The 26954-nt window shown below is 42.6% G+C and overlaps 1 protein-coding gene across 1 annotated transcript in view; it reads left to right on the top strand.

The window, feature by feature from the left end:
* Window positions 1–26954, top strand: part of spon1 (spondin 1, extracellular matrix protein) — a 214068-nt gene that overhangs the window by 178285 nt on the left and 8829 nt on the right. Inside the window, 6 exon segments of the mRNA NM_001097272.1 lie at window positions 7351–7552; window positions 17718–17858; window positions 19964–20039; window positions 21124–21306; window positions 22340–22510; window positions 23378–23545. Of these exon segments, the coding sequence (NP_001090741.1) occupies window positions 7351–7552; window positions 17718–17858; window positions 19964–20039; window positions 21124–21306; window positions 22340–22510; window positions 23378–23545 (941 nt within the window).

Genomic DNA, 26954 nt, shown 5'->3' with positions numbered 1-26954 from the left:
AAAAACCTGAATGATGAAGTTTTACTCACTCAGCTTCACTCTCCCCTCCTTCGTCAGCATGATGTTCGGGCCCTTGATGTCCCTATGTACGGCCCGGTGCTGGTGGATGTGGTGGAGCCCCTGGGGGGATTGAGATGTAGGTTATAAGAATATAACGGACATAAATCTAAATATTCCCAAGAGTGTAAGACATTTTAGCAGAATGATGATCTGTAAAAAATAAATAAATATATATGTAATGCAGAATCATAGATGAGTCTTTAAGGGGTTATTCTGGCCTTACCTTTAATACTTCCCTGCAGATGTAACCAATCCAGGGCTCCTTCAGGGATTGGCCGTTGTTGTTGATGAGATCGTGGAGGGAGCCTCCCTCACAGAACTCAAGAACAACCTGCAATAGAAAGAAATGGTGTCAGGCCGGGGATTATATCTCCTCCAATGGAGATCTCTTTGGCACAAGAGGGAGGAACAAGATACAGCAAATAATTCCTTACTTCCAGGAACTCCGATTGGCCCTCCCTCAGTGGAGCCTGGTAATAGGCTCCGTGGAAATCGGCGACGTTCTTGTGGCCGCCGAACTGCCGGAGAAACCTCAGCTCCCTACACACCGACTCCTCATCCTGGGGTGGAATAATAAAAAACCCCTTTAGCTCCCATAGGCAACCCCACCAATAGGAATGATTATGGAGAATGGAACTAGAAAGATTCCCTACCCAGCTGATGTTCGCCATCTTCACGGCCACCACTCCTCTGCGATGATGGAGACCCTGTAACACAGACAGAAAGGTGTCACTTATATTCAAGAAAGGGCCCCATGTGGCCCCAAAACAGCAGTCTGATATGCCCGCCTAAAGCAGCCCAATGTGTGATGAGCCAAATGAATGGGTTTGTGGGCACAGCAGGGGCAGCACTTTCACCCCTGACCCCTTACCTTGTAAACGGCTGCAGCGCCGCCCTGTCCGAGGAGCACACCCTTGGTCAGCCGACCATCAGGAGGCTGGAAAATAGAATAAAAGGGGGATTTTATTGATGACATAATATTCCCCGGTGGTACAAAATCTGCAGCCCCTACAGCAGTAGCAGTGAGTGGGGCACAGTTTTACCCTCTTTTCTACTCACCTTATAAATCTCGGAGAGGGGTCTTGATCCTGCCTCTCGCTGTGGGAAAAGAGAAAGATTCTGTTACATTCTATACTCTGTACATCCAGACCCTTCATTCAAATGGAACCGTAGCGGCTCCCTTACCTTCCTCCAGGGGGCGCAGGATGGCATTGCGCCCCGGTCTTCTTGCTCTTAAAAGAGCAGTTGGGTATAAAATAGAGATATCAGCAGACGTCTATGGAAGATGTTATTTCCTAAAAGCGTCAAAAATGAGTTGGAAACTCGCTGAATATCTCTAAAAAAAAATCACAAAAAATCTCGCCAAAGTCGCTCAGAGTCGATCGGAATCGCTCGGGATCACTCATTTTCACTTTATGGGGAGAGGGAAAAAAGAGATTGTGAGCTCATATGTGCCGGCCCTCTCTGCTACACACATCAGGATACACTGCCTTATATAAGTACTCACACCCTCGACCAGTTCTCCCATTTTACAAACAGACCCTAAATGGCATCCTAAACATAAATCTGTGCAATAACAGCATATAAGGTGAAGTTCCCCTTGAAATGAGAGTGAAACAGGTTGCAGCATTGCCCTGTATTTGGCACCATCCCTCCTCCCTTCTATTATAACATGAGGCCCAGTCCCTGCTGATGAGGAGCAGCCTCACAGCAGCACGATATCCCCACCATACTTTATTGGTCACAAACAACTGAGCGCCATAGGTTGGAGATCTGACAGGGAAGCAGGGAGCCGTAGCAACAGCTGGGGGGCCACAGGTTGGGGAACTGACACTGTTATACTCCAATGCGCTCCTGTCATGCCTGGCACTATACATGGCACCCAGCTGTAAGGAGCGGCTGATGGGGCAGATGTGCCATTTTGTACTGACCTCCTACCTGCCTAATATATATATATAGGAGCAAAATAACTGTGGGCAAATCTCTGGGCAGAGCAGAACTTCTAGGAAACAAATGGCCGGGCCTATAAACTGATGCCGGATAGTGAGGGGACCTGCTGATCTGTTCCCATCTAAATCTCACCCGTTTATGGCAGCGTCAGACTTATGGCAGCGTCAGACTTATGGCAGTGCCAGACTTATGGCAGCGTCAGACTTATGGCAGTGCCAGACTTATGGCAGCGTCAGACTTATGGCAGTGCCAGTTGGAGGCTGGGAATAGGGCAGCTCTGAGACTTGTAGCCCAATACCCTTTAGCCCTGACACTTACATACAGTGTAACTTACAGAGAGAAATAAGAAGATCAATAAATTGATTGAAGAGGAATCTGGAACCAAATGCCTTTTTATCCTTCTGTGTATTTATCCCTAGAGGTTTGCAGTCTCCCTGCTCCCCCATTCCTCCCACCAACCCCAACTCTCCCATAATGACATTTTATATTAGAATAAATACAAACCCCAGACTGATACCCCAAGTGCCACCCAGAGTCCCACCCAGTGATTCCCTTCATTTCTGCCATTATTTCCCTTAATGCCCCCCCCCCAGTGTATCAGTGCTCCACCCACCTCTGATCCCAGAAATAAAAATGAGAAATCAGGGCAAGTGCCAGAGTGAGCGTTGGTGGCAGGGAAATGGCGGCTGAGACCTGTCCCTTAAATTAGGCTTTTTAAAAAGAGAAAGATACATATTGAATAGTGCGTATCAGGGGCATTAGATGATGGCCCAATGAGGGAGCCACAGTAGGTATAATAAATATAAAAATATCACAAAAGGTTCCCAGCGATGAGTTCTCCCCCCTCGGCTGAAGATTCCCATCATTCCCGACCCCTGACTTGCCGAGCGGTAACATAAAAGTTCAGGCACCATTGGATACCCCTGTTTGAGTCACTGGGATATTAGAGTTACAATAATGAGAAATAAACCAATTTAGAATTATGGTTGTGTTTATGATTTATTTTCCTATTAAACAGACCAACTGCATTAAGCTCACACTGTGCAACACACTCACATCTGACATATTAGTAGAAATTGCCATATTGCTGCCACATCTGAGTGTTCATTCACAGGAGCATTAATTACTCTGCTTTCCTGGTGTCAATGAAAAATGGAAGAGGCAAGTGGTATGGCAGCTCCACCCAGCAAAGGGAGAGGGTAACATGGGGGCAGGTATGAGGCCAATGCCGGATAAAGGTGGTTTTGGTAGAGGTTCAAAAGGATTTTATTATAAAAGGTTCATTAAAGGCCTTCCCAAATTACGGGGCACTTACATAAACCTTTATATACATGGGCTATATGATGATAAAAGTACACCCACAGCAGGATACACAGTTATACTTTCACATATAAAACACATGGCTTCCCAAATGTAGTTGTGTCTTGCAAGTTAGAAGGCAATTGTATAAAAAAAATAGCAGGAGGGAAATTGGGCTCCTCCCCCTGTAAGTCACCTGTCTAGATTTACTATAGAAGAAGAGAACAGGACCAAAGACGATTTATACCAAATGTGCAAATATTTTTCTTTATTTATAGCTCAATATTGTTTAAACTGCACCCGTCTACATGATTTAAAAAAAAATAATATATAAAATTCTTCTTTGAAATAAGTCTGAATCTTTGATCTTCCTCCGAGCGTTCTTGAGATCACACATGTACGGATACTGACTGAGTTTCGTAGGCTCATTGGACGCCATGATGTACAAATGGGATGGAACCATTGGTTTGAACTGAGTCTGATGGATGGTTGGGGAGGGTAAGAGGCGGGGATTGATGCCCACGGCAACTTGGTAACGACGCCACTAGGGTGAGACAGACTGTAGGTCGGGTGCTGTAGAATAGGCCTTGAGGTACATGGAGAGGCAAGAAGGTGGGCTACGGGTGCGGCACTGCTCAGCAATGCGGATGGGGGGTACGAGAGAATGGCAGGTTCTCCTCCAATGTGGGTGCTTCCTGCCAGGCGGGTGGGGCAGGTGGGAGGGTGACAGCAACTGTGGGTGGGACATAAGCCTTCTTCCTTGTGTTGTTTCCATTCCATTCCTGATGACCAAATACAAAATGCTGCACCTGTCAAACAACAGGGGAAATACCCATATTTATTAGATAGCAAAAGATTCTACTCACATACAGAGGTGAATTCTACATAATATTTGCACTGCACTTGGTCACTTTGCTCCAAGCAGATTACCCCAGGGCAATAGCGAATGAGACCAAATACCATGTATGATTTTGTGGGCAAAAATAAGACTTTCTCCATTTTGCATCTTGCTCACGGGACTTTAGCTCGGCCGACACTGATCTAGAACATTTATGCCACCATTTCTCCTTAGAGATGTTATGGGGTTGTTATAGGTATATTACAGGGACAATGAGTTTCTAAGCTGGCTTCCTGGATACATATATGTATTCCTGTGCAGATATGGCAACCCTCCGCTTCTACTCAGCAACACACTCATAAGAACACAAGACCTAATTTACTCATTTACTGTTGATGTTCTGGGTTTCTCCATTGCAATGGGGAGCTCAGAGGGTTCTATCATGTTTAGTGAAGAGCCAATGTGGCCAAAATTAGAGAAACTGTTAAAAGGCGACAATTTCACACATCAGAAATTCCTGACAAAGCTGCTCTTAAAGGGGCTGTCGTGTCCTGAAGAATCAGAACTTGGGGAGCCAGTCACAGTGTCGCAGCCGCTCTCTGGTTCATCATCGGATATGCTGTAAAACTACCCCTTCAAGCTAACTGATCCCAAACACAAATGGATGGAGAACCCCTCCCAGAAGTGCACATATGGATACTTTACATCCTAAGCATTTTAGGGTAAAAAAAAGCCCTCGAACCCGCACTTTTGCGCAGTATCCCTGGGAGTCAGTGGGAACCGCGATAGGTAGTTGGGAGGTTTGTTTTTTTACACCAGCAGCGAATCCACTAAGTGTCACATTATCTGTAGGTCAGTCTGTGTACGGCCCATATTTAGCCTCCCCAAACAAACAATTCACCCTCCGCCTATGGGGCCATGTCATGTTAAAGCCGGGGCAGCTGTAAGGCCAATGGGCAACATGTTGCATTTCACCTGCATTCAGCGCTTACATGCACCTTTCCAACTACAAGATGAGGGGGATCTGAATTCCCCAAACAGTCCCCAGTGTGTGTATATGAACTTCATCCATTTCCCAGCAGAGCTGAACCTAATTACCTCCCTTTATTAGACCACAACCTGTGCGACTTGCTAATCAGTGGCCAATAGTTAGAACTTGCCTTCAGGGGGCTCAACAGACGGCAACATGGGAGATACTAGATCTACCCTCCTTCCACATCACTTCCCGCTGTTAATTTTAATTGCTTTTTTGCTTAATTTCAATACAGACTGTGACACATCAGTTACAATGTAGGTGTGCCGTGGGTTAGTTACATGCAAGCAGCAGCAGTCGGAGTTAGGAAATAGTTGTTTCTATGAAGCCCTGTAAGATGGATCCTTCCTACAGTTGATTCTGGGGCTGCTGCCACCTAAAGTTTTGCCCCTTTGTTCATAATATATTGGGGTAACTGATAGCAGCCCAAAGCATGGATATTAGCAGAAAAGAATAAGGGGAGCTACTGGGGGTATTTGCTAAAGGGCTGGCATGGCCTTGGGTTGGTACAGCAGGTCAAAACATAAGCAGGCTCATCAGCACTGATGTCGCCCCCTATCTTCCACTCTGTGTATACAACTTTAGTGGGTCCAGAGGGGGCCACATCGCTACTGCAGAGATGCTATTTTAAAAAAGGAAAATTTGGCTCTTGAAGATACCAGAGGTGGCTTTTTGTTGCCCCTTGTAACTGGCTGTGTCCTGTCACCTGAGGCGAGTTTCTCCCCTTACCCCATGGCAGGAGCAGCCCTGGGGCTCATTTACGTCTGCAAGCTTACTGGGCAACTTGCGCTTTTCAAACAAGCAGTCTAACAAAATAGGAACTTCTCCACCAAAGAAGGAGGGTGAAGGAGGGTGAAGTTTTGGGGAGGCCAGAAATATAAGGCTATTAGTGATGTGTGGGTTGGCCTGAATCCTGTGGGATGAGTTGGATGAGTTTGGCCAAACATCACGGGGTGGGGAAGAGGCAGGACCATGCCGTCACTGGATGGGTCTACGATGCGCTGATTGCGATTGGCCAATCACCGCATCAGTCTCAGTGAGTCTTTCCCCATTTTCTTAATTTGGAAAGCTGGGCAGGACCCAGACATCTCTTACGAAAACCGTGCTGTCCGGGTTAAAATTGTACAGGTGACAACCCTATATGTCAGCTAAGGGGGCAGCTCAGGCTTGGGTCTTCTCAAGTCCCTTCTCAACCTTGGACAAAGACCAGGTCAAGAAGTTGGGGGGTTAGTGGGTGGGTCTCTTTTGGGGGAGTTGATCTCTTTCAGGGGAATCTAAACCTCTGTAAATATGAATTATTCCCCTGCTTATGCTCCCCTCATCCGCACCCACCCCCGAGCCACTGCTCTAAGGTAGGTTTATGGTCAGATGGACTTTTAATACTCTTAACAGCAATAAATCCAAATCAGTAATTGATTGGGTGTGACTGCCTTGTGGTTTGGGGTCACTGTTAATGAGAATTTCTCATATATTTTGAGCACCCAACCCCAATAAAAAGGAAATATATTTCGTTGCCAGCCCTGCACCAGGGGTTAAAGTCCTAAAACTCTTAACATAAATTCTTTATCACCCGCCAGGGCCTGATGGCAGCTCAGCCCGCCGCTGCACGGCCACAGAGAGCTTTTTCCCCCCCTCTCCTCCATGCATTTTTTAATATCCGTCACCTTAAGCGGGGTTATGATCTTGCTGGAAGTCAGAAACAAGACCACAGTGTCATTTAATTGCCCAGTCACTGGGATCTTCTGTGTGTTTTCCAAAAAGTAATTATTTGTTAAGGAGGAATATATCTGCCCGAGACGCTCTTCTAACAGGCGGCCGGAGTGGAACATTATTGATCTGCGGCTGGAAGTGGTAGGGAGGCATCGCTCTCTCCTTCCCTCTCTGCAGTAATTGCTACAGGAATCACTTCACAAGGAATTGCTATTTACCTGAATAATAGGTTCTCTGAGACCCAGGCAAGTGAGCAATAGCCAGGCAGCTTAGGAGCAGTACATCTGTGTAGTCACTATAATAGGCCTGTAGAGAACCGCCCTGTATCCAAGCCCCAATCAGATTTGCGAAGGAGGAAAGCAAAATCATGTTAATGTACATTTACACTGAGCATTTTATAAAGGTTTCCCCCACGTACCCCCACAGCTGTGCTCTGACCTTGTGTTCTTGCTTTGGACAGGAGGGCTGCCCCTTCAGCTGAGTTCTCAGTGGACAGAAGCCGTCACCTGATGTCCTTCCTGGCCATGATGGGTCCCAGCCCAGACTGGAACGTAGGCCTTTCCTCTGAGGATCTCTGTACCAAAGAGTGCGGCTGGGTCCAGAAGGTCATCCAAGATTTGATCCCATGGGATGCAGGCACTGACAGTGGGGTAACCTATGAGGTAGGTGCATTTGTTTTTGCACTTATATTGAGTTGGACCATATCTACCAGCATTTCAAGATGGGAGGAGATGGAGCTCATGTCCTTGGTTAACATGGTCATTTCCATTTATATTCCAACACACCTACAATCTGTCAGAAGCCCTCCCACTTTTAAACAAGCCCCACCCTTTTACAGTTTGATATAGTATCTACAAGGTTTGTCCTGTGGTGCTTGGGGACTGGAAAAGCTGGACAAGAAAGCCTCCAGTGAAGAAGAAGTGAAGAAGAAGCCTTGACGGGCAGGCCACCCCTAAAGTTTTACCACTCACAAATCTGTTATGTGTGGTTAAGTGTTTTCCATGATATTATTGGGGCTGTAACATTGAAGTTGACAGTGGCTTAACTTGATCACCCCAGGGCCCCAACCTAGAAATCTGATGGTGAAGCCTGGGGGGATTAGTGGCCCTTAACAGGTCCCTTCTCTGTCAGGGGCCTGCTGTAATTATAGATGATAAATGTTAGTTTTGCAGTATATATATAGTATTTTGATGGAGCTGTTTATTAAAGGGGATGTAAACCCTGCTGCACTGCTCAACCAAACTTTACTCAATTGTTGCTGGACTACAAATCCCAGAATAATGTAATGCAGTTTTGCACAATAAACCTTTTCCTAAGCTTTTCCCCAAATCTTTGCAAAATGCGAAAAAATCCTGCAATGAGAATCCCAGCTGATCTGTATAAATCTGGCTCTTTGTTCCTGCAGTTGGGAGCATTAAATACAGTTTCCCAGCACTGAACAAGTCTGTCCTTATCCCCATGTCTGATTCCTGTGCCATATAATGAGGGGAAAATGCCATAATTATCTCTATATGTAAGGTACCAGCAAGATGCTGGGAATCAGCATTCTCATTGGTCAATTCTTTTGCACTTATAATGAAGTTTTTTATCATTGGTGAATTTTCTTGCATCTATAATTGTGTTTTTTGGCAACTTGTATAGCAAAACTAGCGTTTACAAGCCCTATAAATACAGTATAACCATCTCTCCAAAACAGATTATCTGTCCCTCTACTTTTGGGGGTGCAATTATTTATTTCCAAGAATATGCATGTTTTTATATTCCAATTATATTTCACTTATAAAAAGTAGGTCGCAGGCTGGCAGACAGATGCATGGGGAGCTCATAGGGTTAAACCTAAGTGCTTTTAGAGGAGAAGCCGACTTGGATTTCTGTGTTATCCAGACCATGTAGTTCAGGTTGTCAGATGATATTAAGGCTTATATATCTAATACTTATCTTATGATCATGGAACCAATAACCCCTTAAATGTGGCGCATAAAGCAGATTTATTTGCAGGAGGCAGAAATGCGCTCGCTGTAGCCACCTATAAGTCAAGGGCTGGAGATGTATGAGGAGGAAAATTCCAGCAATAACCGAGTCATTGGGAGTTTATGATAGTTGGCAGATTAGTGTTAAAAATGTCCCCAGTCTGTAGTTCTGTAAAATAGCAAATCGGGAGCCGGAGTTTTCTTTCGTTCGCCAGCAGTAAAACGAATATCTGCTCTTTGGTTGGAGAAAGACATACAGAATTCTTAGTATAGTTCTACGGGGGCACTGTCATCAGAATAGGGAGTTTGGCCTGGAAACAAAGTTATGCAAAGGGGTCTGCAAATCTGGGCTATCCCAATAAAGTCTTATATGGGCTGTGGGTTCATCAACCTATAGATGGGCCTCAAACAGTGAATGGTGGATGCCAGTCTCAATGGCTTCAGGGTAAGATTTGAGAAAATGCTTCTATAGTAAGCTCTCCTAGATGTTCAGGAAGCCCAGTCAGAATGCCAGTAAGGTCATGTGGTTTCCATGATATCATTGGGGCTATCACAGGGAGGGTGACAGTGGAGTAACTTGACCATCCCAGGACCGCAACATAGAAATCTGTTGGTGAAGCGTGGGGGCATCAGGGGCCTTTAACAGGTACCTTCTTACCCTGGGGCCTGCAGCAATCATAGGGTCTGCTACCACTAAATTAACCTCTCTAGAAGCCCAATGCAAAGACAAGCTACAACAGAGGGGTTGACAGAGGTGTAACTTGACCTCCTTAGAGCTGGTTCAAGGGTCATTATGGGCCTCTTCTTTCCCTTCAATGGCAGGTCCTGGTTCCTCTATAGTTACCAGGCCTGGATTTGTGGCGAGGCCACAAAAGCCTGGGCCTAGAGCAGCACAAATTTAGGGAGGCCACCCCTCCGCACGGAAATTTTGCTCCCATACGGAGCAATGAGGACCTCTCCCCATATGTGAGTTTAAATGTGGGGGGGGGTTGCAAAGAATGGGTGTGCCTCGGGGTGCCCGCATAAGAAATCTGGTGCTGATAGTTACACCACTGGACCTCTCCAGTGGCCCAGTTTCTAGTAGTGTAGGCTGAGAGGAACATGGATCCTTAACAGGTCCTATCTTTCCCTGGGACCCCCTTGCAGTCATAGGGTCCAGTCACCCTATAGTTACACCACTGGGAGCCGAGCCCAAAGGCATCTTAGGTTATTGGCTGTCCATAATATTACTGGCGCTGTAGAAGTTCACAGTGGTGTACCTTGAGCTTCCAAGGACCCCAATATAGAAATCTGGTGGTGCAGACCAGGGGGGTCAGGTCCTTAGTGTGATCCTTCTCTCCCTGGGCCCCCTGTAGTCATAGGGTCTGCTTCTTCCTCCCCTATAGGTACTCCATTGGAGGTTGATATGGCAATGATTTTAAAAGCCCACACACACAGCGAAAGCCCCCTGTGTACACACCATGCTGTAGCATTGAGCTGAAATACAGAAAAGAACAGATTAAAGTTAAAGCTACTGTTTTAGGTTATTTTGAAATCAAATGTCCTAAGGCAAAAATGCCTACAGCAGTTGCATGGCTTGATTTGAGTAGGAGAGAAGAAGCCATGTGTGAAGAACAAAAAAACGGCCCGCACCCGCTGAGCCTTTGTATTTATAGAGCAGCGACTGCCCCGCCCCTCTCTGATGTCATTAAAGGGGCAAGGCACACAGGAATGAATCTACAGATATCAATGGTCGAAGGCAGAAGCTTGGCATAGTAAGGTCGCGTCCGGGATGGGCGCATAGTAAAGTTCAACCCAGACCTGCTCACAGCCAGTGAAAGTTGTTTGGATGCTGGCCTTAACCCACCGGGTTTTGGTCTGGTCCGCACATCACTAGACAAAAGGGGCATTTGCCCTGTTAGGCCTAGGGTTGCTACCTTTTACAACAATGGGACCAGGCTGGGGGCAGTATAATTTCAGGGCAGGGTGATGTCAGGGTGCAGGGCCACTCAGGGCCCACCCAGGACCTGCTCCTATGTGGTAGAGGTAAGCGCAGAACAGGTAAGGGGGGCCAGCGTCAGAGCTGTGAGAACATTGCCTCAGGCCGCAGAGAGCAGCTAGTTACTAGGGGCAGCAAAAACTTTAAGAGCTAAATTCCCATTTCTTGAAATGGCCCCAAGAACACCACTGGGCAGTGACATGTTTTAGGTGGGTTGGTGACATCACGGGGTGGGGTTATGACATGGAGATCAGTGACTGGATGATTTCCATTTATCACAGAATCTTCAAATTAAGATACCTGAACAGAAAACTTTCACCCAGACCGCCTTCCTGTAACCCAGGGTATCCGGGTGAAAACCAGACAGGCGGTAACCCTAGTTGGGCCCCCTATTATAAAAGTGGTTTGTGCCTGCCTGTTGGGAAAGGGCCACATTAACGTGCCCAGGCACTATATTATCAGGAAATGAAACCAGTCAGCATGGCGCTAGTAGTATTAATACCAGTTGTATTTTCTCATTCAACCCTTTCCTGAAATGATCCACTGTATCTGCCAGCACGTGGCTAAATAGGGAACCTTCCAATCTGTCATCCCATCGGCAGGCCCTACAATAATCCCCACAACTCCCCTATCGATCGGAGCCATTTGGTTTCGCTCTGCAGACATTCCGAATGCTTCTTCATCTGAACACGGTGCCTTTAATAGCAGGAAGGTTAATGTGTCCGACTATGTATCTGCACCATTACTTTTCCCCTGGCCTGGGAATACTGAAGCCTCGCAATTGCTTACATTTTCAGAGAACTATTGATTTTTAAACGCTGCCTCTTCTTTTTATTTTTAATGGGAACAGGCGAGCCGCCCGATATATATTTCTGAATTCAATTAATTTTCTAGCTAAATTCCCCGTATTTGGTGCAGACAATTCGATTGCCCTTGATGCTGGTGGGAATGGGTCCACGGGAGAATTTGATCTTTAGGTTTCCCTTGGGAGGTCCTAGACCCAGAATAGAACCTGCTGCGTCTCCTTTTGAGAAGCAGGGCCACTTAGATGGTTCCATTTCAAGTTAATTGGTGAATGATTGCATGGAAAGCCTGATCTCTCGGAGCTGCAGAGTCCTTTTGGTCGCCCCAATTTCCTGACCTGATGGCTTAGTGTTTCTTAAATAACTTTATTGGCTGTATATGTTTTAAAAATGTACTGTTAACCCTGGGTTGTGCAAACTCCCCTTCTCTCTTGTTTGCTTTCTCAGTAAAGGACTACAGGACAACAAAGCAGTCATTGTTTTAATTAATGTAGCTTTTCTTGACCAAATTAGCCTCCCCGCTCAATATCTGAGGGGACCATTCATATTTCATTTCACAAACTTGGAAAGTCTCATTGACAGAAGATCCATTCTGTGGTTGTGGTCCGTGGGTGGCAGCTCTGTACGGTCATTGGTGCACGCCCCAAGCATTCTTATTATGTAGATAGTAAGAAGCACAGGCCTTTTATCCCTTTTATTGCTTCCCAATGTAGAATATAACATGAAATAACAATGCACAGAGGGGCCCTTAAATTCCAGTTCCTGCACAGTCAGGAAGGGTTGGGTTTTATCGAACGAATCCTTGTAGAAACTCTCAGCTTTGAAAGTCCCTGAAGGAGATGCCAAGAGGCATTATAGTCTCAAAGAGTTCTCTTTGAGGTTCTGCATACTTAACAGTCTTATTTGGCTGTCCAAGACCACAGACAGTTTAGTTTGACAGTCCCAGACCTTCTAGAACCATGTGTAGCTCTCCTAGACCTTCTGTAATCCTGTGTGAACCTTTCAGACCTCCAGCAATGCTATTTGGCCTCTCCACATCTCCTACAATCCTGTGTTGTGGCCCTAGACTTCCAACAGTCCTAATGCCAGACCCAGACCTCAAACAGTTCTATTTGACTGTCCCAAACCTGAAGGGTCCCATCTAGACCTCCAAACCCCAATAGTCTTATGTGTCTGTGTTATGTAAGGCAATTCCAACTCACAGGGTGCTCGATAAAAGCATTCTTGGCACTCTCTTTTGCTGATAACCATTACCTCCCCCTCCCACAACTGCTAGTGTAAGTTGCTGTAATTGGCTCGTGCTGAGAATAGACTGAAAAAGAACAGCACAGACAAGGGATAAACAACATATTAATCAGAATACAGGCCAAGGTTAGAGATAGGTAAAGATCAGCAAGTTCAGCTTGGCCAAGGCACCATAGCCAGGAGCACAGACAAGTCAAGATTAGAATCCATGACAAGACTAGGAAAAAACCCCCAAGGCAAACCAGACAAGGAATAGGAATCAAGTAAAAGGAAAGAAAAGGATAAATAGGAAATCAGTAATAAACCCCAAAAACTCACTAACCGAGACCAATATTAGGCAAGGTAGGACTGGGTTGGAATTAGTGGTGCCTATTGCTTCATGCAGTGCAGCCCCAAGTGATAATAATGAAATATTAAAGTGGCTAGCCTTTGTTGAAATAAACTTGCAGGGGCTTGCAGACTGCCCACTAAGCCTATATGTAAGGCAAGGCAGCCACAAACCATGAGGTTCAGAGTTCAAATCCAGCTGTGGAAAGGTGCTAATAAAGGAGAGCAAACTGGATGTTACAGAAAGTGCCAGCTGATTGCCCCCGGGACCATTATTCCATTGGCATATCTGCCACAGTCCAACATGGCTGCCCCAAACCCACAAATCCGTCCCAAAGAGGCTGTACCATATAAAGTAACCCTAACCTCTCCCAGCACCATCGGGATTATGTCCCTGACTGAACCAATCTGTTATAATGAGTTATGAGTCTCCGCAAGAGAAACTCCCCTGCCAGTTACAATATGTCTGAGAAACATGTTTATATTCTTTCTTTTTTCAAAATAACTTTCCCTTCATTGGGCTGGCAGAGACATGAATGTGGAAATGGTGCTCTTGCAGCCGACGATGAATCACTGAGAAAAAGCTCCGTTTCTACAATTTTCAGTCCTGTCACAGAACTAGGCGCTGGGCACGATGGAAATAGGCAACTGATGTGCTGCCAGCGCTGAAAAAGAAAATATCCGTGGATTTACAGAGAAAAAAAATATAACATTTTGAGCAAATATCTGAAATATATTCAGAAATTCAGAACTTGATTTCACATAGTAACCCCATAGCAACCAAGAAGCGAGTACAATTTTCTTCTGAATCCCCCCAGAAGTTGTAGGACTTGTTAGCAGACTAGCGGCCAGTTTTGGAAATGTAGTATTTTTTCCTGCATTACCTTTTGTACCCGGGGGGTATGCCACACTTGTTGTACATGGGGTATTAGTCCAATAAGGAGCAGAAGGCTTTCCAGGGGTGGGACATTTGTCACTGAGGGACCAGCTATGCAGCAGACACAGGCAAGAAAACTGTCTAAGTTCCATGGACTGAAGTAGAGAGTGACATTACTAGGCCTATAGTGCATAGTGCAAAGCCTATAGTGCTCACGGTGCAAATACTGGGCCTACAGTGCAAATACTGGGCCTACAGTGCAAATACTGGACCTACAGTGCAAATACTGGGCCTACAGTGCAAATAATAGGCCTAGAGTTCAAATACTGGGCCTACAGTGCAAATACTGGGCCTACAGTGCAAATAATGGGCCTACAGTGCAAATATTGGGCCTACAGTGCAAATAATAGGCCTAGAGTTCAAATACTGGGCCTACAGTGCAAATACTGGGCCTATAGTGCAAATACTGGCCTACAGTGCAAATACTAGGCCTATAGTGCAAATACTGACCTACAGTACTGGGCTCACGGTGCATATACTGGGCCTACAGTGCAAATACTGGGCCTACAGTGCAAATAATAGGCCTAGAGTTCAAATACTGGGCCTACAGTGCAAATACTGGGCCTACAGTGCAAATACTGGGCCTACAGTGCAAATACTGGGCCTACAGTGCAAATACTAGCCTACAGTACTGGGCTCATGGTGCATATACTGGGCCTACAGTGCAAATACTGGGACTACAGTGCAAATACTGGGCCTACAGTGCAAATAATAGGCCTAGAGTTCAAATACTGGGCCTACAGTGCAAATACTGGGCCTATAGTGCAAATACTGGCCTACAGTGCAAATACTAGGCCTATAGTGCAAATACTGACCTACAGTACTGGGCTCACGGTGCATATACTGGGCCTACAGTGCAAATACTGGGCCTACAGTGCAAATAATAGGCCTAGAGTTCAAATACTGGGCCTACAGTGCAAATACTGGGCCTATAGTGCAAATACTGGCCTACAGTGCAAATACTAGGCCTATAGTGCAAATACTGACCTACAGTACTGGGCTCACGGTGCATATACCGGGCCTACAGTGCAAATACTGGGCCTACAGTGCAAATAATAGGCCTAGAGTTCAAATACTGGGCCTACAGTGCAAATACTGGGCCTACAGTGCAAATACTAGCCTACAGTACTGGGCTCACGGTGCATATACTGGGCCTACAGTGCAAATACTGGGCCTACAGTGCAAATACTGGGCCTACAGTGCAAATACTGGGCCTATAGTGCAAATAAGCCAAAGGTGAGCAACTGTGGGGTGTTTTTGCATGCTGTTCCCTCTGTATATACAGGTGGCCATACAGTGCACTATAGGCTGATAAAAGCCCCTCTAGACCATGTCAGAATCTTATTGGCACCGATTTGGAAAACCAAGCAGGCAGTTTTGACCCGGGTAGCCCTTCTGAAAATGTAGCTGTCAAGGTCCAAACCAAACAGGTGGTAGTCCTACACTCATGTGATTTGATTATTGGCCCAGGGAACAAATGATCCACCATGCAGGTTGCCAAGTAGAACTAATCTTCATTAAGTAAATTTCCTGTTGGCCACCTCCAAGTTTGCTGGTTAAGTGTCATGGCATTCTTGCATTTTCACTGGAGTTCACCCCAGTGCCCACTACAGGTATAGGACCCATTATCCAGAATGCTCGGGACCAAGGGTATTACGGATAAGGGGTCTTTCCGTAATTTGGATCTCCATACCTTAAGTCTACTAAAAAATCAGTAAAACACTACCGGTAATTAAACCCAATAGGATTGTTTTGCCTCCAATAAGGATTATTTATATATGGAGTCTATGGGAGACGGGCTTTCCGTAATTCAGAGCTTTCTGGATAACGGCTTTCCGGACAATGGATCCCATACTTGTACTTGTATTGCTACTTGCACTCCGGGGCCCCTCTGCAGTAACTTGGGCACCATAACCAAAATATATGGAAGGTTTGGGAGTTGTAAAAGCTGCACAGGTCTAGTAATCAATAGCAGCCAATCAGAAACGTTCATTTGTCACCTGTTAGAAATCAAGCATGTGATTGGAAGCTCTAAGTATTGATAAGCCTCTGCTTATATCGTATGGGCCTGATTCTGAAACGATAACACGTGTTCCTATATTTAGTACAGAAATGATTGCAGTTTGTCCTGATGCTGCGAAGGAGTTCAATGATTTATAACACTCTCTATAAATGTCAGGCTATTTTATATCTTTGTATTTTTGTATTCCTGTTCTTTTTTTTAATATTGTGCCCTTTAATCACTCAATATTTTTAAAGCAGTGAAAATAATTCAACTTATAGTTTGGCCTTATGTAATTAGAGAAGTCATAGGAATATAGGAAGGATTCTTTTGTGTGTCTCTGCTGCCTCCTACTGGGCAACTGCTGTACTGCATGCAAAGAATACGTGAATTATTTCTTTACTCTGATATAGTGCTAATTCTAGTCACTTACCCCCATATATAATAGATGGAACTGACCAGGTGCAGTAGCCCATAGCAACAAATAAGTCTAAAACAGATGAACAGTAAATGATACCTGCTGATTAGATTCAATAGATAACACCCCAGGGTGCAGTGTGCAAAGTGCCAATTTGGCTGCAAATTGCCATGTTTTTTTACCCATAATGCAGTGTAATTTTGCCTGCAGTTCCAGTTGCAAATGTATAGTAATCTCAGCCCTAAAAAATAAAAAAGACAGAGCGATGTCTGGCAATGTAGTGTGTCCCAAGGAAAGGGAATTAGTGCAGGTAGAGTTTTCTCCTGTTTGATCAAATGTGCAAAGCAGGTTAATGATTAATTACTTGTGTATTGTTCCTAAATGTCGTAGTCAATTTTATGCCTCTTTTCCAAGTTGTGAAGAGGGTCAAATGAAATTAATGACTCCCCTGGCAATAAATGTACCCCCCCTAAGGACTCAAAATATTTCCCAGGTCCCACTTATCCTCCCCCTCTGTCCTCTACCTAAGCACTAACCAACTGCCACCTTTTCCTAGGCCCCTTACCAACTGATGACAAGGAGGCGGGGGGCGGGACCAAAAGGGGCAGGCCTGTGAAGCATTTGGGGGTGGAGCTGCTACACCATTGGGCAGAGAAGGAGAATCAGCTAGAAGGCAGTGCCAAAGAGGTATTGGGCACAGTGAAGAGGGGGCTTAATCTGATTTTTTCCTTGCAAAATGTCCCAGACTGCCCTGTCTGTATATTCATAAGAAATGTGGGGCAGTGTACAAGATGGGGGTGCCAGGGCCAAAGCTGACCCTTGGTATGCCAGTTCACCCCCCCCCCCAAATACCTGTAGCTACCCGGCAGTCACATGGTGTGGCATTCCACATGCCAGGGAAATCCAGGGGCGAGGGCATTACCAGTTTTATAGATGAAATCATGGCTGTTCATAAATCAGACCTCTGATTGGTCGAGGAATATAAATTCCCAAGCACTTGAGCTATTAGGGGGGTGCCTGAGGATGGCAACCTTTCAGCCAATGCAGTGCAGTCGATTTCATATATATAATATATACAATAGAATATGTATTTAATACATCATGATGAATAGCTCTGTTAATGCTTTATTTGTTCTTTTTTTTCTAGTCCCCGAACAAGCCCTCCATTCCCCAGGATAAAATCCGACCCCTGACCAGCCTGGATCACCCGCAGAGCCCTTTCTACGACCCGGAGGGTGGCCCAATCATACCCGTAGCTCGAGTCGTGATTGAAAGAATTGCGAGAAAGGTAAGTTGTGAACAGGAAGAGTAATAGGAAAATGTTCTTCTAAAGGTGTCGCCGTCCCTTTAATGCCCAGTGGAAAGAATAAGGGAAACTAACCCCCATATACAGAAAGCAGAGTCGATAGGATTTGTATCAGAACTTAATACTCAGCCCTGTAGCATCAGCTTCAATTATATATTGTTTTTAGGGTTTAGTCTGTCTATCTATCTATCTATCATCTATCTATCTATCTATCTATCTATCTATCTATCTATCTATCTATCTATCATCTATCTATCTATCTATCTATCATCTGTCTATCTATCTATCTATCGTCTGTCTATCTATCTATCTATCATCTATCTATCTATCTATCTATCTATCATCTATCTATCTATCTATCTATCTATCTATCTATCTATCATCTATCTATCTATCTATCTATCTATCTATCTATCTATCTATCATCTATCTATCTATCTATCTATCTATCTATCTATCATTGATCTATCTATCTATCTATCATCTATCTATCTATCTATCTATCTATCATCTATCTATCTATCTATCTATCTATCTATCATCTATCTATCTATCTATCTATCTATCTATCTATCATCTATCTATCTATCTATCTATCTATCTATCGTCTGTCTATCTATCTATCTATCATCTATCTATCTATCTATCTATCTATCATCTATCTATCTATCTATCTATCTATCATCTATCTATCTATCTATCTATCTATCGTCTATCTATCTATCTATCTATCTATCATCTATCTATCTATCTATCTATCATTGATCTATCTTTCTATCTATCATCTATCTATCTATCTATCTATCTATCATCTATCTATCTATCTATCTATCTATCTATCATCGATCTATCTATCTATCTATCATCTATCTATCTATCATCTATCTATCTATCTATCATCTATCTATCATCTATCATCTATCTATCTATCTATCTATCTATCTATATCTATCTATCTATCTATCTATCTATCTATCTATCTATATCTATCTATCTATCTATCATCTATCTATCATCTATCTATCTATCATCTATCATCTATCTATCTATCTATATCTATCTATCTATCATCTATCTATCTATCTATCTATCTATCTATCTATCTATATCTATCTATCTATCTATCTATCTATCATCTATCTATCTATCATCTATCTATCTATCTATCTATCTATCTATCATCTATCTATATATCATCTATCTATCTATCTATCTATCTATCTATATATTATCCATCTATCTATCTATCTATCTATCTATCTATCTATCATCTATCTATCTATCTATCTATCATCTATCTATCTATCTATCTATCTATCTATATCTATCTATCTATCTATCTATCTATCATCTATCTATCTATCTATCTATCATCTATCTATCTATCATCTATCTATATATCATCTATCAATCTATCTATCTATCATCTATCTATCATCTATCTATCTATATATTATCCATCTATCTATCTATCATCTATCTATCTATCTATCATCTATCTATCTATCTATCTATCTATCTATCATCTATCTATCATCTATCTATCTATCTATCTATTATCTATCTATCTATCTGTCTGTCTGTCTGTCTGTCTGTCTGTCTGTCTGTCTATCTATCTATCTATCTATCTATCTATCTATTTATCATCTATCTATCATCTATCTATCATCTATCTATCTATCTATCTAACTATCTATCTATCATCTATCTATCTATCTATCTATCTATCTATCATCTATCTATCTATCTATCTATCATCTATCTATCTATCTATCTATCTATCTATCTATCTATCTAACTATCTATCTCTGTCTTTCTATCTATCTCATTAGTGCAGACTTTATATGTGATGCAGAAGCTAAACCATATGAAAAACACCATAGAGGCGGCAGTTAATCGCTCCTTATCTCCATACAGGAATTACAAGAGCTTATCCTCGCCAGTCGTTAGTTAACATCACATGAATATGCTATCCTGTCAGGCTGCAGGGGTTAATTAGTGACTGGGCTGCTCAGAAATGCAATTCTCTCCTGCCGCGGCGGTGGGGCAGTATATTAATCTGCTGTTAAATGTCTGATTGCTCCCAGGGAGACCAGTGCAATATTGTGCCCGACAATGTGGACGACATAGTGCCAGATCTGGTAACGGAAGAGAAGGAGGAAGGTAAGTGCCTGACTGTGAGCCGGAGGCAACACCGACTATGTTACCCTGAGATATAAGCAGATATGGAGACTAGAGGCAAAGTCAGATATATCAGCTCTTTCCAGCTGAGGAAATTAGCACCCGATATGGCCAGAGCCAGGATAGGTCTGGTCTCCAGTGGTACAACTATGCAGATGGAGCACTCTGTGGTTATATCAAGGGGAGCACTTCAGCATGACAACTTATGGAAAAAGCATAATAATCTTTTTATCGGACAGACACGATAAGGCATTAGTCAGCCACGTGACCCAAACGCTCTATGTATAAGCCACAAAGCCCAATGGCAGAATCTTCTTAGAGGCCTCCAGCCCCCAAAACTTTGGGGATGTTCATCCGATCTTACAGATGTTACAGAACCTTATACTTTTCCCCAGTAAAAAATGTATTAAAACGTCATTTAGTGTGTTCCTGATAGAAAGCATAGAGGCAACGTCTGTATATTGAGCATCACTCAGCATACCCAGCACATTCATTCCCATATATAATAAAAAGGCACTAAGTTTGCCCAGTAGCAGCAACCCATAGCAACCAATAAGATGTTTTGTTTTAAACAGGTGACCAAGTTATTCTACCTGCTGATTGATTGCTATGGAATACTGCTGCAAATGCTATAGAAAATCCATGCCCCAGGTGCATAGGAAGCATCCTATGTTGGAATTAATTATTGTTTGCAGATATAATATTCTCTTTCCGGCAATGGTGACAAGAACTGAGTATGATTGTTCTATTATTTCCCCCTTCTATATTTTCTCCTGCAGCGACTGTATATAAATGTTGCATTTGGTTGCCCTTCACTGCCCTCCAGTGGTCATAATGCGGCACTGAGGGTACAAAGACTTTTTGTTATGTTGAACTATAGTGAATATAGTGAGCTGCTCCTTATCTAAAGAATAACAGGCTTTGCTGAGGGAAGGTCGGGGTTTATTTACTTTAGGGGGCCACTGATTTGTATTTTTGCCTTGCTTGGCAGGAAGTAGAACTGTTTTTCCTGTTAACTTCAAAAAATGTATAGCTTGTTAGAGATTATTTCTATTTCTGCTTATAGATGACACCCCAGAGACCTGCATCTATTCCAACTGGTCCCCCTGGTCGGCCTGCAGCTCAGCAACCTGCGACAAGGGCAAGCGGATGAGACAGCGAATGTTAAAGGCTCAGTTAGACCTCAGCGTTCCCTGCCCAGACACTCAGGACTTTGAACCCTGCATGGGTCCCGGCTGCAGCGATGATGGTACGTTTCAGTCTTTGGTTAGGCACGCTGTGCACTTTTGCAATTTTCATTCATTAGTTATTTATTTTATTTATTCCAAGATATTAAGGCTTAAAGTACTGTCAAAACGAATGAATTTTGTTGCAACAGCGCCACCTGCTGGTCAGTTTCAGACCATGATGTTGTTGAGGAAGTTGCCAGGAGAAAGAAAGAGGGCTGATCTGATTCTTCTGGTTAGGAAAGATGTGAAAAAAAGGTATCTGAGGTTTCTAATGGTTTCCCTAACCAGAAGAGCATCAGATCAGCCCTCTTTCTTTCCTCTACTTCATGTTTGTAAAGTGACCACCAGGTGGCGCTGCTGTAACAAAATTCAGTCATATTAACATTACTTTATCCATTAAAGGAGAAGGAAAGGCTAGTAAAGAGTTAATCCCAAGCTGCAAGCATATATTCAGTTCTCTCAATAGTGCCCTTAAGTCTCCCCATTTTTCACCTGTTCATATGATCAGAAGCCAAACAGGAAGAAAAAAGGCTGAGCTCTGTAAAGAAAGTTCCCATAATGCCTCGCTCCTGCACAGACACCCAGACCAAGTGAACATGCTCAGTTAGTTAGACTATGAGTCAGCTTCCTGCTGATTGGCTCAAATCCATATTCCTAAGGGGGGGGAGTGAGTTCTTAGCATTCTTGATGGAGGGGGGAGCAGGAGAGAGCAGAGAGCTGCGTGTCTCTGGCACATGAATAACAGACACAAGAAATCTATACACAGAGAACTCAGTGCAGCGTGCTCAGTGCTTATGGCTGTATTTACATAGACCTTTCTGATAAAGCTTACTTAGTTTTTACCTTTCTTTCTCCTAATAATATCTTGGAATAAAAAAAACTTTTTTACATCAACTTATTCTAAAGCTTTACTTATTCTTTAAAAGCATCAGTGGGTGTATGTAGGAGCTATCATAGGTGCAACCAACCCGCTTGCTTAGGCTAGAATGTACTAAGCTTTGTGCCATAAAGCAGTTGCACCCAGCTGAGAGTCAGATTTACTGTGTGTTTCAGAAGCCTCTACCTGCATGATGTCAGAGTGGATCACCTGGTCGCCATGCAGCGCCTCCTGCGGGATGGGAATGAGATCAAGGGAGCGATATGTCAAGCAGTTCCCAGAAGACGGCTCCATGTGTAAAGTCCCAACAGAAGAGACTGAGAAATGCATTGTCAACGAGGAGTGCGGTAGGTTCCTTGCCCCAGAAAAACTCCAGTTGCCTTCCTCCAATACTTCATAGTAAGAATATAGGATTCAATTTACATAAAGGAGAAGGAAAGGCATTCTGGCATTTTGTTGCCAGTAGAGTTAGTGTAAGCTAGAAGGTTATATTTATTCTGCAGAAAGCTTTACCATACCTGAGTTAACAGCCCTAGAAGCTCCCTGTGTTTGTTTAAGATAGCAGCTGCCATTTTAGTTTGTTCTTGGTAACTTCTGTGCTGCTGTTAGCACAGATCAGTGCAGAGAGGGGAGGGGGAGAGAGCAGAAAACTGAGGGGGAGAGAGGAGAGATGGGAGGTGGAGGACAGAAAAGGGAGGGGGAAAGAGGAGTAAACTGAGCAGACTCGTGCCATGCCCTGAAGGATTTTTCTGATACAAGGAAGTGTGACACAGAAGACCATGTGTACACAAAAGAAGAAAAGAAATCCTGTGTTTCTTATGAGTGCTTATAGCTGTATTTAATAGACCTTTCAGATAGAGCTAACTTAGTTTTTACCTTTCCTTCTCCTTTACGTTCTTCATCAGTAGATTACTCACAGAAAAAAAGCCTTCAGATAAGGCTTAATTCTTTGTTATGGCCGGAGTGATCCAAGAAATTTGAATCCAAAGAAATGCAGTATGCCTTCACACCCCAGGCCAAACAAAGGAGAATGGAAAGCTAAGATAGCCCACCCTGTAATCCATGTAAAGGGCCACCATTTACTGTTTCACTTTTTGTTGGAACTCCATTTCAATAGAGGGAAATGACCGCACTTTTATTTTCATGATGAAAGTATTGGGGGTACTTGTGGTTGATAGGACTGACATTTTGCCTTCGGTTCATTGTGCCCCTAGAGCCGAGCAGCTGCATAGTCACGGAGTGGGCAGAGTGGGAGGAGTGCAGCGCCACGTGCGGGATGGGTATGAAGAAGCGCCACCGGATGATAAAGATGACTCCAGCAGATGGATCCATGTGTAAAGCCGACACAACGGAGGTGGAGAAATGCATGATGCCCGAGTGTCGTAAGTCTTCCCTTCTCAGAACCACTCTGATTGGCTTGGAGGATTGTTTGGGACAAGGGCACATTTTATTATTTCCTTCCAAACTAGATGTGATCATGGGCTTCATTGTACACTGCCCTTGTATTTGTGAGTTTATATCTACAGATCCAGACAGATATATATTTATATAGTATATATATATATATAGTACCGCACTCCACAGGAATATATATATATATATATAGTACCGCACTCCACAGGAATATATATATATATATATATAGTACCGCACTCCACAGGAATATATATATATATAGTACCGCACTCCACAGGAATATATATATATATATATATATATAGTACCGCACTCCACAGGAATATATATATATATATATATATATATATATATATATATATATATATAGTACTGCACTCCATAGGAATATATATATATAGTACCGCACTCCACAGGTATATATATATATATATAGTACTGCACTCCACAGGAATATATATATATATAGTACTGCACTCCATAGGAATATATATATATATAGTACCGCACTCCACAGGAATATATATATATATATAGTACCGCACTCCATAGGAACATATATATATAGTACCGCACTCCACAGGAATATATATATATAGTACCGCACTCCACAGGAATATATATATATATAGTACCGCACTCCACAGGAATATATATATATATAGTACCGCACTCCACAGGAATATATATATATAGTACCGCACTCCACAGGAATATATATATATATAGTACCGCACTCCACAGGAATATATATATATATATATATATATATAGTACCGCACTCCACAGGAATATATATATATATAGTACCGCACTCCACAGGAATATATATATATATAGTACCGCACTCCACAGGAATATATATATATATAGTACCGCACTCCACAGGAATATATATATATATAGTACCGCACTCCACAGGAATATATATATATATAGTACCGCACTCCACAGGAATATATATATATAGTACCGCACTCCATAGGAACATATATATATAGTACCGCACTCCATAGGAACATATATATATATAGTACCGCACTCCACAGGAATATATATATATATAGTACCGCACTCCACAGGAATATATATATATATAGTACCGCACTCCACAGGAATATATATATATAGTACCGCACTCCACAGGAATATATATATATATATAGTACTGCACTCCATAGGAATATATATATATATAGTACCGCACTCCACAGGAATATATATATATATATATATATATATATATATATATATATATATATATATATATAGTACCGCACTCCATAGGAATATATATATATATATATATAGTACCGCACTCCACAGGAATATATATATATATATATATAGTACCGCACTCCACAGGAATATATATATATATATATATATATATATATATATATAGTACCGCACTCCACAGGAATATATATATATATATATATATATATATATAGTACCGCACTCCACAGGAATATATATATATATATATATATATAGTACCGCACTCCATAGGAATATATATATATATATATATATATAGTACCGCACTCCACAGGAATATATATATATATATATATAGTACCGCACTCCACAGGAATATATATATATATATATATATATAGTACCGCACTCCACAGGAATATATATATATAGATAGTACCGCACTCAACAGTAATACTTGGGAAAACTCAGAATTTATTTAAAAAAAACTGAACAAAAAATTCAATAAATTTGGGAAAAGTATTCCTGTTGAGTGCGGTACTATGCTTTTCTGTTGAACATATTTTCCAGCACCGGGCAAGTTGTTACATTAGTTTAGGGAGTGCTCCTCTCCTATTCATCTTCTATTCAAACCACTGTTTGGTTGCTAGGGTAAGCGGGACCTTAGCAACCATGTAATAGTGTAAATTCCTGTGTACTAAATATAGGGTATGGTAATATTAAAGTAATCCTTTAAAACAAGTTGATTTAAAGTTGATGAGGGTCCTATTCTAAACATTTTTACAATTTATAGTCATTATTTATTTATTTATTTTATTCCAAGATAGTAGGGGTTTAAACGACTATTAATAGGAATACATTTTGTTACAACAGCGCCACCTGCTGGTCACTTTCCGAACATGAAGTAGTTCAGGACGTGCAGGAAGTTGTCAGGAGAAAGAAAAAGGGCTGATCTGATGATCTGATAGGTGGCGCTGTTGTAATAAAATACATTCATACCATGAGTACTTTTAACCCTGAATATGCTGGATTTAAAAAAAGAGTGTAAATGACAAAAGTAGCACTGTCATCAATTTGACATTTACTTGCTTTAAAGGTTTACTTATCCTTCAAACCTAATCCTTAATAATCAAAATGGATAACGGACTGCAGAAAGAATTTTACCATAAGAAACCTTAATACAAGAGCTGTGCAAAGTACAGTCCATTTCCCTTGGACCAATAAAAGCCATTTTCCAAACTTCTGCTGAGCTCTAATGAGCCCCGGAGGAGCCTCTGCTCAAGCAACTTCCATTCTGCACTTTGTAAAAGCTTTTCCCTCACAAATGGCTTCTCTCTGTGGGTTATTGTCATCTCTCCTTACACATGCAGTAATGATGCATAGACCATTGGCTGTCCTCTCTCCGCTCCCCTTGCAGAGATAATGTAGAAGCGACCAGTCTGGTAATCTCAGGGTGATTTATCACATTTCCTGCGCCCGGTTTAAAGCCACAATTTATTATCATTACGTAGTTACGGATATGCACCGAGGAACCCGCCCAGAGCAGATAGTTTCCAGGACACAATAGCCCTGTGAGTTAATGATTCAAACACCCCCTTCCCCGGGCAATTTTATTGGTGTTACAGGCTGGGAGATAACAGTTTTGGAAGAGTAGAAGACACAAAAAAAGTCACAATGTCTTGGGGGGGCCAAGGATTCTTCCAGTGATCATTATGGAGAGATCCTGTTCTAGAGTGAAAAAGCAGCTTTTTTGTTAAAGTTCAACTTTTCACTTAAGTGAAGAATCGGGAAAAGGATCTCCATGGTGCTCACTGGAAGGACCCCGGCTCAGGGTATAAGGTAAGTGACTACAATAATTGGGTGGTTTGTTCGTTTGGCACCCCTTCAATGATTGTTGACTAGTGATGAGCGAATCTGTCCCGTTTCACTTTACCATAAAATTCGTGAAACGACAAGAAAATTTGTGAAACGGCAAAAAAATTGCGATTTGTGTGATTTTTTTTTTGTCACCCGTGTCTATTTTTTTGTCACCCACACTCTTTTGACGCAACCACGCCTTTTTTTTACGTGACCACACCCAATTTGACATGACCGCACCCAATTTGACGCAACCACACCTTTTCTTACGCGACCGCACCCAATTTGACATGACTG

This window comes from Xenopus tropicalis, chromosome 4, assembly GCF_000004195.4.
Source record: "Xenopus tropicalis strain Nigerian chromosome 4, UCB_Xtro_10.0, whole genome shotgun sequence".
Taxonomy (NCBI): Eukaryota; Metazoa; Chordata; class Amphibia; order Anura; family Pipidae; genus Xenopus; species Xenopus tropicalis.
Note: the sequence above shows the minus strand (reverse complement) of the source record. Positions and strands in the feature narration are given on the sequence as shown.